Source organism: Trachemys scripta, chromosome 7, assembly GCF_013100865.1.
Source record: "Trachemys scripta elegans isolate TJP31775 chromosome 7, CAS_Tse_1.0, whole genome shotgun sequence".
Lineage (NCBI taxonomy): Eukaryota > Metazoa > Chordata > Testudines > Emydidae > Trachemys > Trachemys scripta.
Window position 1 is genome coordinate 84245592 of NC_048304.1, and position 13782 is coordinate 84259373.

Here is a 13782-nt window from a genome sequence, read left to right on the forward strand (position 1 = left end):
AGAGAGAGATCCTGGACTCAATGCTACCATATAAAATAACGCTTTCCTGTGGCATCGTTTCTCCGCAGACTATTTAAGGCTAGGCAAATTGAATGCATGTTGAGTTAAAAACAAACTTCATTGGTTCATCTCCGTTTTAAATATTTCCGTTATCAGCATTTTTCAGATAGATTCAACTGTGCAGATCTTACGGAAATGAGAGTCTTAAGACCACCTCCCTGCCCATTAATTCTCATCTCCTATAGGCTTCCTTACATCCATTCCCCATCCCTGTAGGCTTTGCTAATACTATTGCCAAATCCTAACAAGATGCAAATTAGGCCATTTTGTACATCCCTAACCTTAGAGAGGAAGCGCCTGATTGGTCCCAGCTCCTGGCAACGCCTGACTGACTGAATAGTGATGTCCTACATGAATGCACCGAAGGCAGGTTTGTTTGTGACTAATTATTTTCTGCCCAAAGCTCTTCTCATTCATGAAACAAGAGGGACAGGATGGGTGTAGGGAAATCTGCACTTACCAGGACTGGAGTTTTATCTGTGTTTCCACATCCTCTGTCTCATGTATAAGAGCCGTGGACCAGAGAGGAACCCTTTTTCCAGAGGGTCTGGCTAGAGAAACTTGCCCGCATGCTCGGGGTTCAGCTGATCACCATATTTGGGGTCGGGAAGGAATTTTCCTCCAGGGTAGATTGACAGAGGCCCTGGAGGTTTTTCGCCTTCCTCCGCAGCATGGGGCAGGGGTCGCTTGCTGGAGGATTCTCAGCGATTTGAAGTCTTTAAATCATGATTTGGGGACTTCAACAGCTGAGTCAAGGGAGAGAATTATTCCAGGAGTAGGTGGGTCAGCTTTTGTGGCCCGCATCATGCGGGAGGTCAGACTAGATGATCATAATGGTCTCTTCTGACCTTCGAGTCTATGAGTCTATGAGGAATGGCCTAGAGTTCTTGATCATATAAAAGGAACAACTGTGGCCTCAATGAGAGGGAAGAATAGGAAATCCATTAAAGTAGAAATAATCATACAGAGGAAGGTTCGTACTCCTATTCACACCGGGATACTAGTGTTGGGACGGGGCTTGTATACATGAACCCCTTACACCCCACTGTTGCTACCAGTGCAGCTCCAACAGGGTTAGCATCAGGGGGAGCACTACTACAGATTGATGATTGGAACTCTAGCCACTGTCTCATCTAGACGGGCTCCGGGACAATACGGTGGTTAAAATGCTAGTGGGTGTGCTACACTAGCACTCCCATCATTGCTCCCCTGTGCGGAGCTGAACCAGTGGTCGCAACAGAGGGAAATTGTCAGGAAAAAGGCTACTGCAAACAACCTCAGTGACTGAAAGCAGTGGTACAGCAAGGCAAAGGTCTAGGCAGCTGGATAGAAGCTTAGCAGTACCAGGAATCAGGCCTCTGAAAGCAGCACTATCCATAGAGCAGGGTACTAGTGGTATGATCCACAGTTTCTGAGCCGAATGGATTAAAACTGCCCAGTTTCTCTTCACACTAAAATTTGGATCTGCAGCTTCAAGGTCAAAAAGATCAGCAATAGGAGTGAAAAAAACAAACAAAAAGAAAAAAGAAACTCTGAGGGGAACCATACTCCTGCTATGCTGGAATAGCGATCTGGGCTGGTCTACGTGGAAAATTTACATCAGCATAGCTACATCGCTCCAGGGTGTGAAAAATCCACACCTCTCAGAGATGTAGCTATGCTGACATAAGTCCCGGTGTAGACAGCGCTAGTCAACAGAAGAATTCTTCTATTGGCCTAGCTACAGCCTCTCAAGGAGGTGAATTAACTACAGCTATGGGAGAACCTTCCCGTCGCTGTAGTGTCTACAATGAAGTGCGACAGTGGCGCAGTTGCAACGCTGCAGCTGTGCCACTGTCATGTTTTAAGTGTGGACATACACTCAGACCCTCACACAATGGCAGGAGCGATTTATCAGTGTCCTTCGCTGAGGCCTAGGCAGCTCTGTGACTTAGCACAACAGTACAGCACTGCAGTCTGATCAGATTGGCAATGGACTGCTGGCTGCTGTTTGAACTCCTGGACCTGGCATCCAGCAGGGCCAGTCTGACAGTCCCACACTGTTACCACCCTTCTCTGCTCTTTCACATATTTTATTTTTGCTTACATGCAAAAGAAAGAAAAGGGTCAGTTGCCCTTAAAGCACCAACCACAGATGCAACCACCTAGCTTCTATCTCGGTGACAATACTATCGAGAGAAACACTGGCCCTCCTTATTGCATAAGAGCAAAACCAAGGGGAGACCTAGGTTATTTCATAAGTTCAGATGGACACATTGCTTCTTCTCCCACACTTTCTACTGCATCCATCTGCTAATCTCTCAGGTCAGATCCGAGCCATGTACATGCACCACAGAAGAGACAGCCAGGAAAGCTGTGGAGACATAGAAAGGGCTCTTGCCACTCCTCTTCTCTCTGTAGGAATTGTCTAGACAGCGTAGGCTAATTGAAACCGAGATATGTCCTGTTCTTCTATGATTTCCCCTCACCATATCCTCATCTTTGCCAGAAGCTCTAATTCCCCCGTTCCCCACTGAAAAGGGCCTCCTTCAGATAATGCCAAACACTTCTCCTCTTCCCTTCCCCAAATCTTGGATGGGTCAAACTCCTCCAGACACTTTACTCCATAGCTTATTCTAAACAGCCCCTAGTTTCCACCTGTGAAAACCCCTTCACTGCACCTTCTGGAGGTAGCTTCCACAAAAGGCAGAGGGAGGAGCATCAAGGGGCAAGAGCTCAATTCTCATCCAATGCCCATGTTCAGTGTCACTTCTCTTCCCATAGGGAGCCCATCAAGGACTCTGGGATCTTACATTCCACATTACCAAGACTTGTCATTCTGCTCCTCTAAGGGCTGATTCTCTCTCTTCTTCCATTCACTGGGTGTCCTCTACTATATACAGTACATGGGCGGGGGGGGGAGGGAGGAATTTGCCATTTGTGCTATAACTTGTTTTCTGTAGGGCTTGGGCTGATATTTGATGGAGTTTTGGATTTTTGGCCATTCAGTTTTACCTACCCCTCTTTCCTCTATTTATTGAGCGGTTTCTCTCTTCAATGGATTTATCGTCCTATCTGGTCTAAGGTCTATCTATGTGCCTCTCTTTGATGTTACAGCTGCTCATGTCTTGGGAATTTTTTCTAGTCTATCAGTTTATCTCTCCCCCCCACCCGCCAACCCTTCTAGTCTATCCATTCACAGATTCATAGCTGGGAAGGGCAGGGCTTGGAAGATACTCCCCTGCCCTGCTTCTTGCTATACACACACAGGAGTAAAGACAACAGAAGGCTGGGAATTGCTTTGCGGGTGGTCACAATACCAGTACTCATACATGCCCTCTTCTGTATTGATGGTTATGGGCCTTGTAATTGTTTTGGAGAAATTTCAATGATTTGGTCCTGGGACTATATGTAATACCTTTTGCAGCCTGAGGGGCAAGACCCACATGCAACTCTGGTTATTGTACAAGCCTATCATCTGGTATTCACACAGCCTGTACAGCTGGTTCCCAGAGCAAGCAAAGACCAGTAGTTCAGTCTGTCTCCCCTTGTCCTTACCTGAGAAGAAGACTACAACTAGAGACTTCTCTTCACTGCTTCTGCAGAACCTCCTAAATGGAGCAGAACTGTTCCCAAGCTGGTGCTGTCTAGTGCCTGTAACCTGGTGCTATCACTCATACACATAAACACAACCCTATACCGGAAACCTACTGACCGCTATACTTACCTACATGCCTCCAGCTTTCATCCAGACCACATCACACGATCCATTGTCTACAGCCAAGCTCTAAAATACAACCGCATTTGCTCCAGTCCCTCAGACAGAGACAAATACCTACAAGAACCCTATCAAACATTCTTAAAACTACAAGGGGGAGAGAGAGAGTTCAGTGGTTTGAGCATTGGCCTGCTAAACCCAGGGTTGTGAGTTCAATCCTGAAGGGGGCCACTTAGGGATCTGGGGTAAAATCAGTACTTGGTCCTGCTAGTGAAGGCAGGGGGCTGGACTCAATGACCTTTCAAGGTCCCTTCCAGTTCTAGGAGATAAAATAAATAAATGGAGATATCCTATTTTTTACAATACGCTCCTGCTGAAGTGAAGAAACGGGTTGACAGAGCCAGAAGAGTACTCAAAAGTCACCTACTACAGGACAGACCCAACAAAGAAAGTAACAGAAAGCCACTAGCCGTCACCTTCAGCCCCCAACTAAAACCTCTCCAGCGCATCATCAAGGATCTGTAACCCACCCTGAAGGATGATTCCTCACTCTCACAGATCTTGGGAGACAGGCCAGTCCTCGCTTACAGATAGGCTTCCAACCTGAAGCAAATATTCACCAGCAACCACACACCACACAACAAAAAACACTAACCCAGGAACCTATCCTTGCAACAAAGCCCGTTGCCAACTCTGTCCACATATCTATTCAAGGGACACCATCATAGGACCTAACCACATCAGCCATACCATCAGGGGCTCATTCACCTACACATCTACCAATGTGATATATGCCATCATGTGCCAGCAATGCCCCTCTGCCATGTACTTTGGCCAAACCGGACAGTCTCTACGCAAAAGAATAAATGGACACAAATCAGACGTCAAGAATTATAACATTCAAAAACCAGTCAGAGAACACTTCAACCTCCTGGATACTCAATTACAGACCTAAAAGTCGCAATTCTTCAACAAAAAAACCTTCAAAAACAGACTCCAACGAGAAACTGCAGAACTGGAATTAATTTGAAAACTGGACACCATTAAATTAGGCTTCAATAAAAACTGGGAGAGGATGGGTCATTACATAAACTAAAAACTATTTCCCCATGCTAATAGTTCCCCTATTGTTACTCACACCTTCTTGTCAACTGTTTGAAATGGGCCATCCTGATTATCACTACAAAAGTTTTTTTTCTCCTGCTGATAATAGCCCACCTTAACTGATTAGTCTCGCTAGAGTTGGTATGGCAACCCCCATTTTTCATGTTCTCTGTATATATATATATCTTCCTACTGTATTTTCCACTGCATGCACCTGATGAAGTGGGTTCTAGCCCACGAAAGTTTATGCCCAAATAAATTTGTTAGTCTCTAAAGTGCCACAAGTACTCCTCGTTCTTTTTGCTCATACACAACAGGGTCACCAGGCTTGCTCACAACCACTATTTTAAAGTGCATGCTTCCATTCATCGCACTGGGACTGTTTCTGCTCTCTCCCACTGCATGTTCCAGCAAGTCTCTCTACCCAGCATATAGACTTCTTTGTCTGTCTGCCCCTAAACTGTGCTCCTTTGCAAAAGGTTGTACACTGGGACAATGAGTTAGACTGAAATGCAATGCTACATCCAGTGATGAAGGAGCAAAGCAAAGGGTGTAAGCAGAGTCAGCTGTCCAGTCCCTAGGCTAGAAGGATTGGTAGGTTCTGCCCCAGCTACCAGCAGATATTGAAGTGGGTTTTTTTTCCCTGAAACAACTGGCCGTGAAACCTTTTAATAACATAACAGAAAAGGTCAGAGCAGGAATTTCACACTTCTTGAGCAAGCTGGTCTGGTATAACTTCATGCCCCCAAGAAGCAAGAGGTGCTGAGAACAAATAAAGGTTCCCTAAATCAATGAGGGTCCTTTGACACCCGGGACCAACTGCTAGGAATTGTTTGGCCAATCTCCCCCTTTGTTTTGTTGCTGGTGTTTGTAAAGTGGTTATTTTCAGGTGTTATGAAGGTGGTAAGGAGGGAAGTTATACATCGAGAAATCGTGTGCAAATGATACAGGGCACATTGCTATTACTGCACTGTCAACATTTTCAGCTGTATACTTTTCCCCAGAGGTAGCCTGGAAGGGAAGTTACCAAAAAAGGGCCACATCTAGTGTAACAAAGGAAACTAATTTTCTTTTCAAACAAGGAGACCTTTTAAAAAAGTTTTTAAAATAGAATAGAGTTTAAAATGCAAAAAGGATGGAGTGGGAAATGGATTTTGCCTTCTCTCTCACACACACACATACACACTCATCATGCAGGTATCCTGAGTAACCATGCCAGGGCAGGTCTCTGTAGTCACACTAACCTCTGACACTGCCCCCCTCACCCCCGAGACTTATTTTCAGAAGGACTGAGCAGTCTAGTTGAAGTCAGTAAGAGCTCTGGGTGCTCAGAACCTCTGAAGAAAACTGGTTTCCAAACTTTGAGTTAGTGAGAAGGATGGATGGGAATAATTGCAGCCCTCAGTGGGGAGAACAGAACACTTTGGCTTCCAGTCTCATCTCTTACAACATAGCTCATCACTGCAAATTTTGCCCTTTGTTAAATATTTTAATGCAAAAGGGGTAAGGAGATTATGAGTTTCTCTTTCAAACAAAGCATCCATTTTTGCAAGTGCAATCTGTTGCTTGCAATAAATAGCACTCATCAATTTACACATGTATCGAATGGCCAAGAAGATGCATGAACAAATGTGCAGATGCAAAATTACATGCCCAAAGTAAGGTCCAATTCAAAAATACATTATTATTGTAAATGGCTGAGGCTCTGTCTCCCAAGTTTGTAAGAGGCAGCATGGTCCAGGGGATAATTCCCTGATAATTCACTGGGTTCTCTTCCTCGCTCTGCCACGTTGTGGCCTTGGACAGCTCACTTAACCTTTTTGTGCCTCAGTTTCCCCATGTGTATAATGAATATTGTGATGTTATCTGATTAAAATATAACCATATAGATCATTGTTGCAACCAATGTTATATATCTGCCCTCTCCTTGGACCATACCACTTCTCCAATTTTTTAAAAGCACTTTTAAATCTTTGGATGAAAATCACTATGTACAATTATTATTGTTGCCCTTCAAGCTAGGTACTATTCATAAGATGGGCCAAATTCAGCCCTACTGTAAGAGGAAGCAACTCCCTTGACTTAAGTGGGTTGCAGCATGCTCCATCAGGGCTGAATTTGGCCCAATATCTCTCCACGCTTAAATATAGTTCCATAAACAAATGGGTCTCTTGAAAGGAAATTTTTCATGCCCCAAGGGACATGCCTTCCAGCATGTTCCAGGTTCCTGTGCACACTTAGGAGCTGCTTCCAGGGAGCCTGTATTTTCCAGCTGTTCACATGCAGGCAAATCATTCCCTGAATTTATATGATACATGTATCACAGGGACAGAATTAAACAGATGGATGGGAGAGGGAAGGGAAGTCAGAGAACGTGAACTAGAAAGAGAGTGCAGCACACGTGAACAAAATATTAGACCACCGCACAACGTTACATGGTGACTGGGGAGGAGGTTGAGGGCTCTGCAAAAGCAGCTAGACATTCACCAAGAGCCTCATGTGGAGACGTGTATTTGAACCTGCACGGAACTCTGTGCAGGGAAGGGATAGGCGAGAGCACGGAGTGGGAGTAAAAGGAGGCTCTGACTCTCTGCTGCTTGCACTTACTGATGATTTATACGGGTAACATACATACTCCGCTGTCAGTGACATTAGGAGGTCAAACGCTGCAGAAATGAATGGCCATTTGTCATCACAAGTGAAGTCTCTTTTTCTCTTTCTTTTACATTTTCAGATGTTCAAGACTAGGGAGGAGGTCCAGGGAAAGGGGGAATTGCAGTAGGGAACTTGTGCATGTGCACGTTTTGATTGGAAGGCTCCATTTTCTTACTGCCTCACTAAGGACTCCTCTTCCCTCATCCCCCCAATCCCCAAATAGCTAAATAACAGTGATGGGAGGTGTGTCAGGCTGGGGACTTGGGAAAGTGGGCAGAAAGCCCAGAATTTCAGGGCAGTTGGGAGTAAACTCTTCCCCTCCTCAGGAAGTAGAGAAAAGTGGCTTTTAATCACTATTATATCATGCAGAAGATCAGAGATTTCCTGTTCCCCAGACCTCCCCTATTTTGGAGCCGTCCATGTCTCTGCCTGGAACAAGCTTTAGGCGCTGCTGTGCCAGCTGCCATTCTGCCATCTCCAGAAAAAGGCTGACACATGTACGCCGGGGTCCTGGAGACTGCCCTTCATTATTCAAGGCAGGGAATATGCACTCACCAAACACAATGAATGCTGCAGCGAACAGAGGAAAAGTTACTATGTTCACTCTTAGAAGCCCATAGAGGACACACAGAGCTATTTGAATCAGATGATCACCTCAGAATTTGGGAAGATAGGAGGAGACACAAAGAATTCCTGTTCACATTGATTCCATAACATGTGGCTTGGTTTCTGTATTAGGTTTGTATCCATCTAGATTTCTGGTATTTCCCTGAAATGTATGAATGTTCTGTTCTCTGTTTTGATGGGATTGAGGACTAATTTTGAACTCATCCCTTTCTGCTCCCTTGACACCCTGAACCAAATCTCCACTGAGCGGGGTTAGATGACCCGGTGGTTTAAATTCTGGTGGCTGATCTACACTAGTGTTTCCGCTCTTGCTACCAGTTGCATTAGTGGTAGTGCAAAGGCAGAGAACGTGAGTGATAATGCTAGTGTACATAAGGCCTCTGTGACAAAGGGCCAATCCCTCTGAAACCTCTGTCCTGGTGCTAGACTGTCTGCGACAGTGGGATAATGCCAATGGGACTATTACCCTCAGTGCAAGACCATCTATGATTGAAGATTAATCCTCCAGAAACCACTGCTCAGTGCTGATGTAACTGGGATGGAAGCTAATCCCTTTGGAAACTCAGTCCCAGCATCTGACTATCTCTGCTATAGGGCTAATCTCCTGGAGACCAGTTTTTTCTACTCTCCAGAACATTTTTATAAGTGTTTTCCCTCTACCTTTCAAAGTACAGGGGAGTTTAAATTTAGAGAAATTACGTCTTCAAACTAGCTGTCTAAAATGCACCCCAAAATCTGTGCACGCATCCATTACAAATACAAAATATAGGCTCATTTGTGCAAAAGGGCATTTTTCAACACAGAATGGGGAATAATAGACATAAGTGGCCTTTTGCACGTGTAATCCATTTTATGTACTTTCGGGGGAGGTGTACGGAATGTGCACTAAATTTAGATGGCCAGTTTTAAAAATCTGTCCTTAATAATCACCCACTTCAGGTACCCAGGAAACCCTTTGAAAAACTGTAGTTTATCATGACGAAAGGCAGCCCTCCTCGCATGGTTCATTTTATTCGTGGAGTGTGGGACAGTTGGTGGAACAATCATGTTAAGTAAACACTATTTCTGACACATACAGAGTGCTGCATCTCATATACAAGAAGTAGTAGTATTTTATGAGGGTTGTTAGAAGTTTGGGATCAGCTGGGAGGACAATCTGGATTTCAACGCTAATTGCATACATTCTGATTTATCATAGAAGATTCAACTCCTGGCATTTTGTGTTTGCTCCAAAATGCTGGCATAGCTGGAAGTTGGAAAAAAGACGCTGTAACAATCTCATTGTTTAGTGTCTGATGGCCTGACTAGCTAAACATCTGTTTGAAATATTAATAACTGTCAGATGGGAACTGCTCAGGGGCTCTATACAGTTTCACACCATCTGTTTGTAGAGTAAACACACTTACACACCCCAAATCATTTTGTCAGAGCTTTCATTCTCTTATCTGTGTGTGTGTGTGTGTGTGTGTGTGTGTGTGTGTGTCCAGAGGTGTGGGGGCTGATGGGAGAGAACATGTATTGGGGAATGGAATGAGGGAGAACTAAACACATGTGAGAGGATGAATCCATTGTGACAGACCCAGACCAGTGGGGTACAGGAGTCTGGTAGAGGGCAAATATACTGGTCACTGGATGAGTAGTTTTCTGTTCCCTGAGTGACCAGTGCAGGGGCTGCACTAAAGTAATCAGGAATCTGCTAGAACCAGTTAAGGTAGGCAGGCTAATTAGGACACCTAGAGCCAATTAAGAAGAAGCTGCTAGAATCAATTAAGGCAGGCTAATCAGGGCAACTGGGTTTTAAAAGGAGCTCACTTCAGTTTGTTGTGTGAGTGTGAGGAGCTGGGAGCAAGAGGCGCAAGGAGCTGAGAGTGTACTGCTGGAGGACTGAGGAGCACAAGCGTTTTAGACACCAGGAGGAAGGTCCTGTGGTGAGAATAAGGAAGATGTTTGGAGGAGGCCATGGGGAAGTAGCCCAGGGAGTTGTAGCTGTCATGCAGCTGTTACAGGAGGCACTATAGACAGCTGCAGTCCACAGGGTCCTGGGCTGGAACCCGGAGTAGAGGGCAGGCCCGGGTTCCCCCCCAAACCTCCCAACTGACCTGGACTGTGGGTTCTTCCAGAGGGGAAGGTCTCTGGGCTGTTCCCCAACCCACAAGGTGTATCTCTGAGGCAAGAAAATCCGAGAATAAGCGCAGGACCCACCAAGATAGAGGAGGAACTTTGTCACACCACGTATATTTAACTAAAGCAGCACAGGAGCACCCACCAACCAGAAATACTTTGAGTTTCCAGTGATGTTATTCTTCCTAAATGGCAATTAACATCTATTTTAAATAATTTTTAAGATGGGATTTGGTTTCTGGTTTGCCCGTTTACTCTGTGCCATCAATAATTCCTTCTTAGAAGTTAGAAAATGCATTTTCTTGCCTTTCTAATTTTCTCATTCCCCATTTGGTGAAATGAAGCATAGAACCCAGTTCCCTGCCTTTTAGTTATTTTTCTGCTCGGGTATGTCTAGCCTTCTGGCTGGGGCTCTGATTTCCAGCTTGACGAGACATACTCGCACTAGCTCACATCAATCTAGTGTGCTAAAAATAGAAGGTAGCTGCGACAGCGCAAGGAGTGGGAAGGGCTAGCCACCCCAAGGATGTGCCCACCACACATCCTAGGCATATACATGGGGTGGCTAGCCCCACCCACTTCCCACACTGCTGTGGCTACACTCTTATTTAGCACACTACATTGGTGGGAGCTAGCACAAAATGTCTCCTCAAGCTGGGAATCTCACCCTCGGCTTGAAACGTAGATATATCCTTTGTGCACCAGCCAAGAGGTCATTCGGAACGTGCCTTGCTCTGGCAATGATATTTGTTAACTAATTCTGCTCTGAAACCCAACAGGAGGGGCATGCGTATACCTTTTCTCTCAGTCTCTAGCTCCACCTGTTTTGCCTAGGTATTGCACCACTCACTGGGGAGCAGGAGCCAGGCTCATCTCTGCAACGATGCAGGTGTCAGGGTAGGGATGACAGAAGGCATCTTGCAAATCTCCTGATTTAGCACAGGCTAGGATAGCTAGTTCTGCAACAAAGGCCCCTACAGGGCTTTGTAGGACCATATAATTTCAGGTCTACCTCAGCCCTCCTTGCTCCCCCTTCAGCCCTTGATATGCCCACCCCTTATCAGGCCCACCTACCCCCACCCTTGCTCTGCAAATAGCGTGCCCCCAAACAACCCTTGTGCCTAGGTCTTCTATGGAGCTGGCAGGGCTATTCCCTAGGTGGTCCTTATGCCTGCCCTGTGGCTCCTTTGTGCCAGCCAGGCCTACTATATTTGGGCACAGTTTTTCAGACTGCCTTGTTGTGAATGTGGCACCCACAACAGGGATAATCAATCCCCAAGAATAGCTAGATAAAAGCGTCCTGCACTCAGGATGTGACCAGTCCATCACCCATTTGTTCTGATAGAACAATGCACAGAGCTTTCATTTTCACTGGCGATGCATTCGGTGGGGTCAATGTATCACAGCTTTGAGGACAAGATGTAATAAAATGCATATTGTAACTTAAGAAAATTCAAGGTTGTTTCTACTTACATGGACCCTCAAGACAGTGATTCCCACTGTGACATTCTCAAACAGGCTGACGTTGTACAGGACTTGGCTGAAAATGGGGCGGTTGTCATTCTCATTGATGAGGTTAATCTTCACACGAGCAAAGCCAACGTGGTCTGGCATGCTCTCGTTTGCGAACAGCTGCGCAGAGACAAGAGGCAAGCAACACAGTTGGAGGCTTCATTGTGTGTCTTTTTTTTAAAGCGAGAAAAGCATCCATTCTTTTGTGATCTCCTCTGATGCTCTGTTACTACAGCAGCATGCCTCTGGTAGGCCCTGCATAAACAGTGCAGCTAACTCAACGTTGAACATGATCCTGGAGGGGCTCAAGGCAAATCGCTCCCAACCATTCCAGGCAACCATGCCCATTTACCAGACTAGAAGACCCAGTCAGAGTCAAATACCCTCCCACACCCATTCTTTCTAGAAGATCTTGGTTACACTAGTCAGAGTCAAATACCCTCCCACACCCATTCTTTCTAGAAGATCTTGGTTACACTAGTCAGAGTCAAATACCCTCCCCCCATTCTTTTGTGCACTCTAACTAGCAATGACACCAAATCTCAGCCTTCCAATCCTGAGAATACGCCAAGCTCCACTGCAGATGAGACCAATGGTAAGGAGTTTAGAATCACCAGTCATGTACCACCGGATACAGTATTTGTATGCACACAAGTTGTGGCAACCATCTGTTCTATGAGCACGATAGTAGCAGTGCTATCTCCTACTCATCCCTCACCCTTTAAAGACACCCTGAGCATGATATATCTAAGCTTCAAGCCCCAGGGCACAGGGCATTAGGAGCTGCCACTCTTTCACCGTCTAACCAGCTAGCTGAATGGGATTGGAGTTTCTGGTTTACACGTTTCACTGTTCAAGGAAGGCAGGTTTTTATTTATGTTTCTTTACTGGTGTATAAAAGCCCCTCTGCCAGGCCTAATACCAACAGGAGCTGCTGGCATAATCAGGAAGCTGCTTTGCCTGCCAGAATTTATAGCTGAACCAGACAGTGGGACACAGCTCAAGCAGGCGACTGGAAAGAGTTTTGCAGGCTGAGAGGTGCATTTAAAACAAAGTTTTATGCTCTATAAAGCTTTTATGGTCCCACAGTCTGAGGGTGGTGGGGAGACACATGTTCTGTTTAAGCTCTAGTAGCTGAGGCTCTAAATTTTGAAAGAAGAGTGAAGACTCAGAGCAAATATTTTTCTTCTTCCCTTTTTGGGGGGTGGCCGGGTAAATTTTAATGTTTTTGTATCCAATAGCTCTGACTAGAGGCAGGAGCAGATTGGGCAGGTATTATGCAAGTTTGCATACGCAACTCTACTAGAACACTCCATCTCTGAGCTTTGGCAAGTCTGACAGTCTAGTCCTGGGCTGCCCCCACAGCCCGGCCACTCCATCTCTATGCTGCCAAACAGTATGGTAGGTTTGTGAGATCAACCAATGTCCACTGCCAGCAAGAACGACTGACATAATCAAAGTCGTATCACTTAAGTCAGGTGTCGGACTTGGCTCCCCAGAGGTGACAGGCAGGGCAGGGGTGTCAAATATACAGCCTGTAGGCAGGATCTCATTCTCAGGACCTGTTTGGCTGGCCCACAGATTCCTCTACAACATACAGAGTTGGCAGCTGCTGGATAATGCTGCTCAAAGAAGGCAGGAAGGCCCTGGAGACAGAGAGGGAGGTGGGAAATTATGCCTGCTTGGGCACAGGCAATGGAGGCCCTCATCCCTCCCTTTCCTCCTTCTCACCCCACAGCAACCCTTTGTAGATCCCCCAGTGATCCATGCCCTGTGCTCAGAAGAGCTCCCTTCCACACTCCAATGCTGGCCTCACAGGATCATGTTCAGGGAAGCAGCTCCTTCTCCACTTCCCCGCCTCTTCCAGAGAACAAGACCCGTAGAAAGAATCCCCGCAATGGAGGATGGGAATCGCCAAGGGGGAAGAGAAAACAGAGGTGGGGGGAAGAAAAAGAGAAGGGAAAAGGGATAACTCTCCAAGGGTGGAAGAAAAAAAAAAAAGGAGA

The 13782-nt window shown here is 45.8% G+C and overlaps 1 protein-coding gene across 1 annotated transcript in view; it reads right to left on the reverse strand.

Annotated features, from left to right (window-relative positions):
- Positions 1-13782, reverse strand: part of CDH23 (cadherin related 23) — a 544508-nt gene that overhangs the window by 217539 nt on the left and 313187 nt on the right. Inside the window, exon 14 of the mRNA XM_034775586.1 lies at positions 11738-11896. Coding sequence (XP_034631477.1) covers positions 11738-11896 — 159 coding nt within the window. The remainder of the gene's footprint in view (positions 1-11737; positions 11897-13782) is intronic.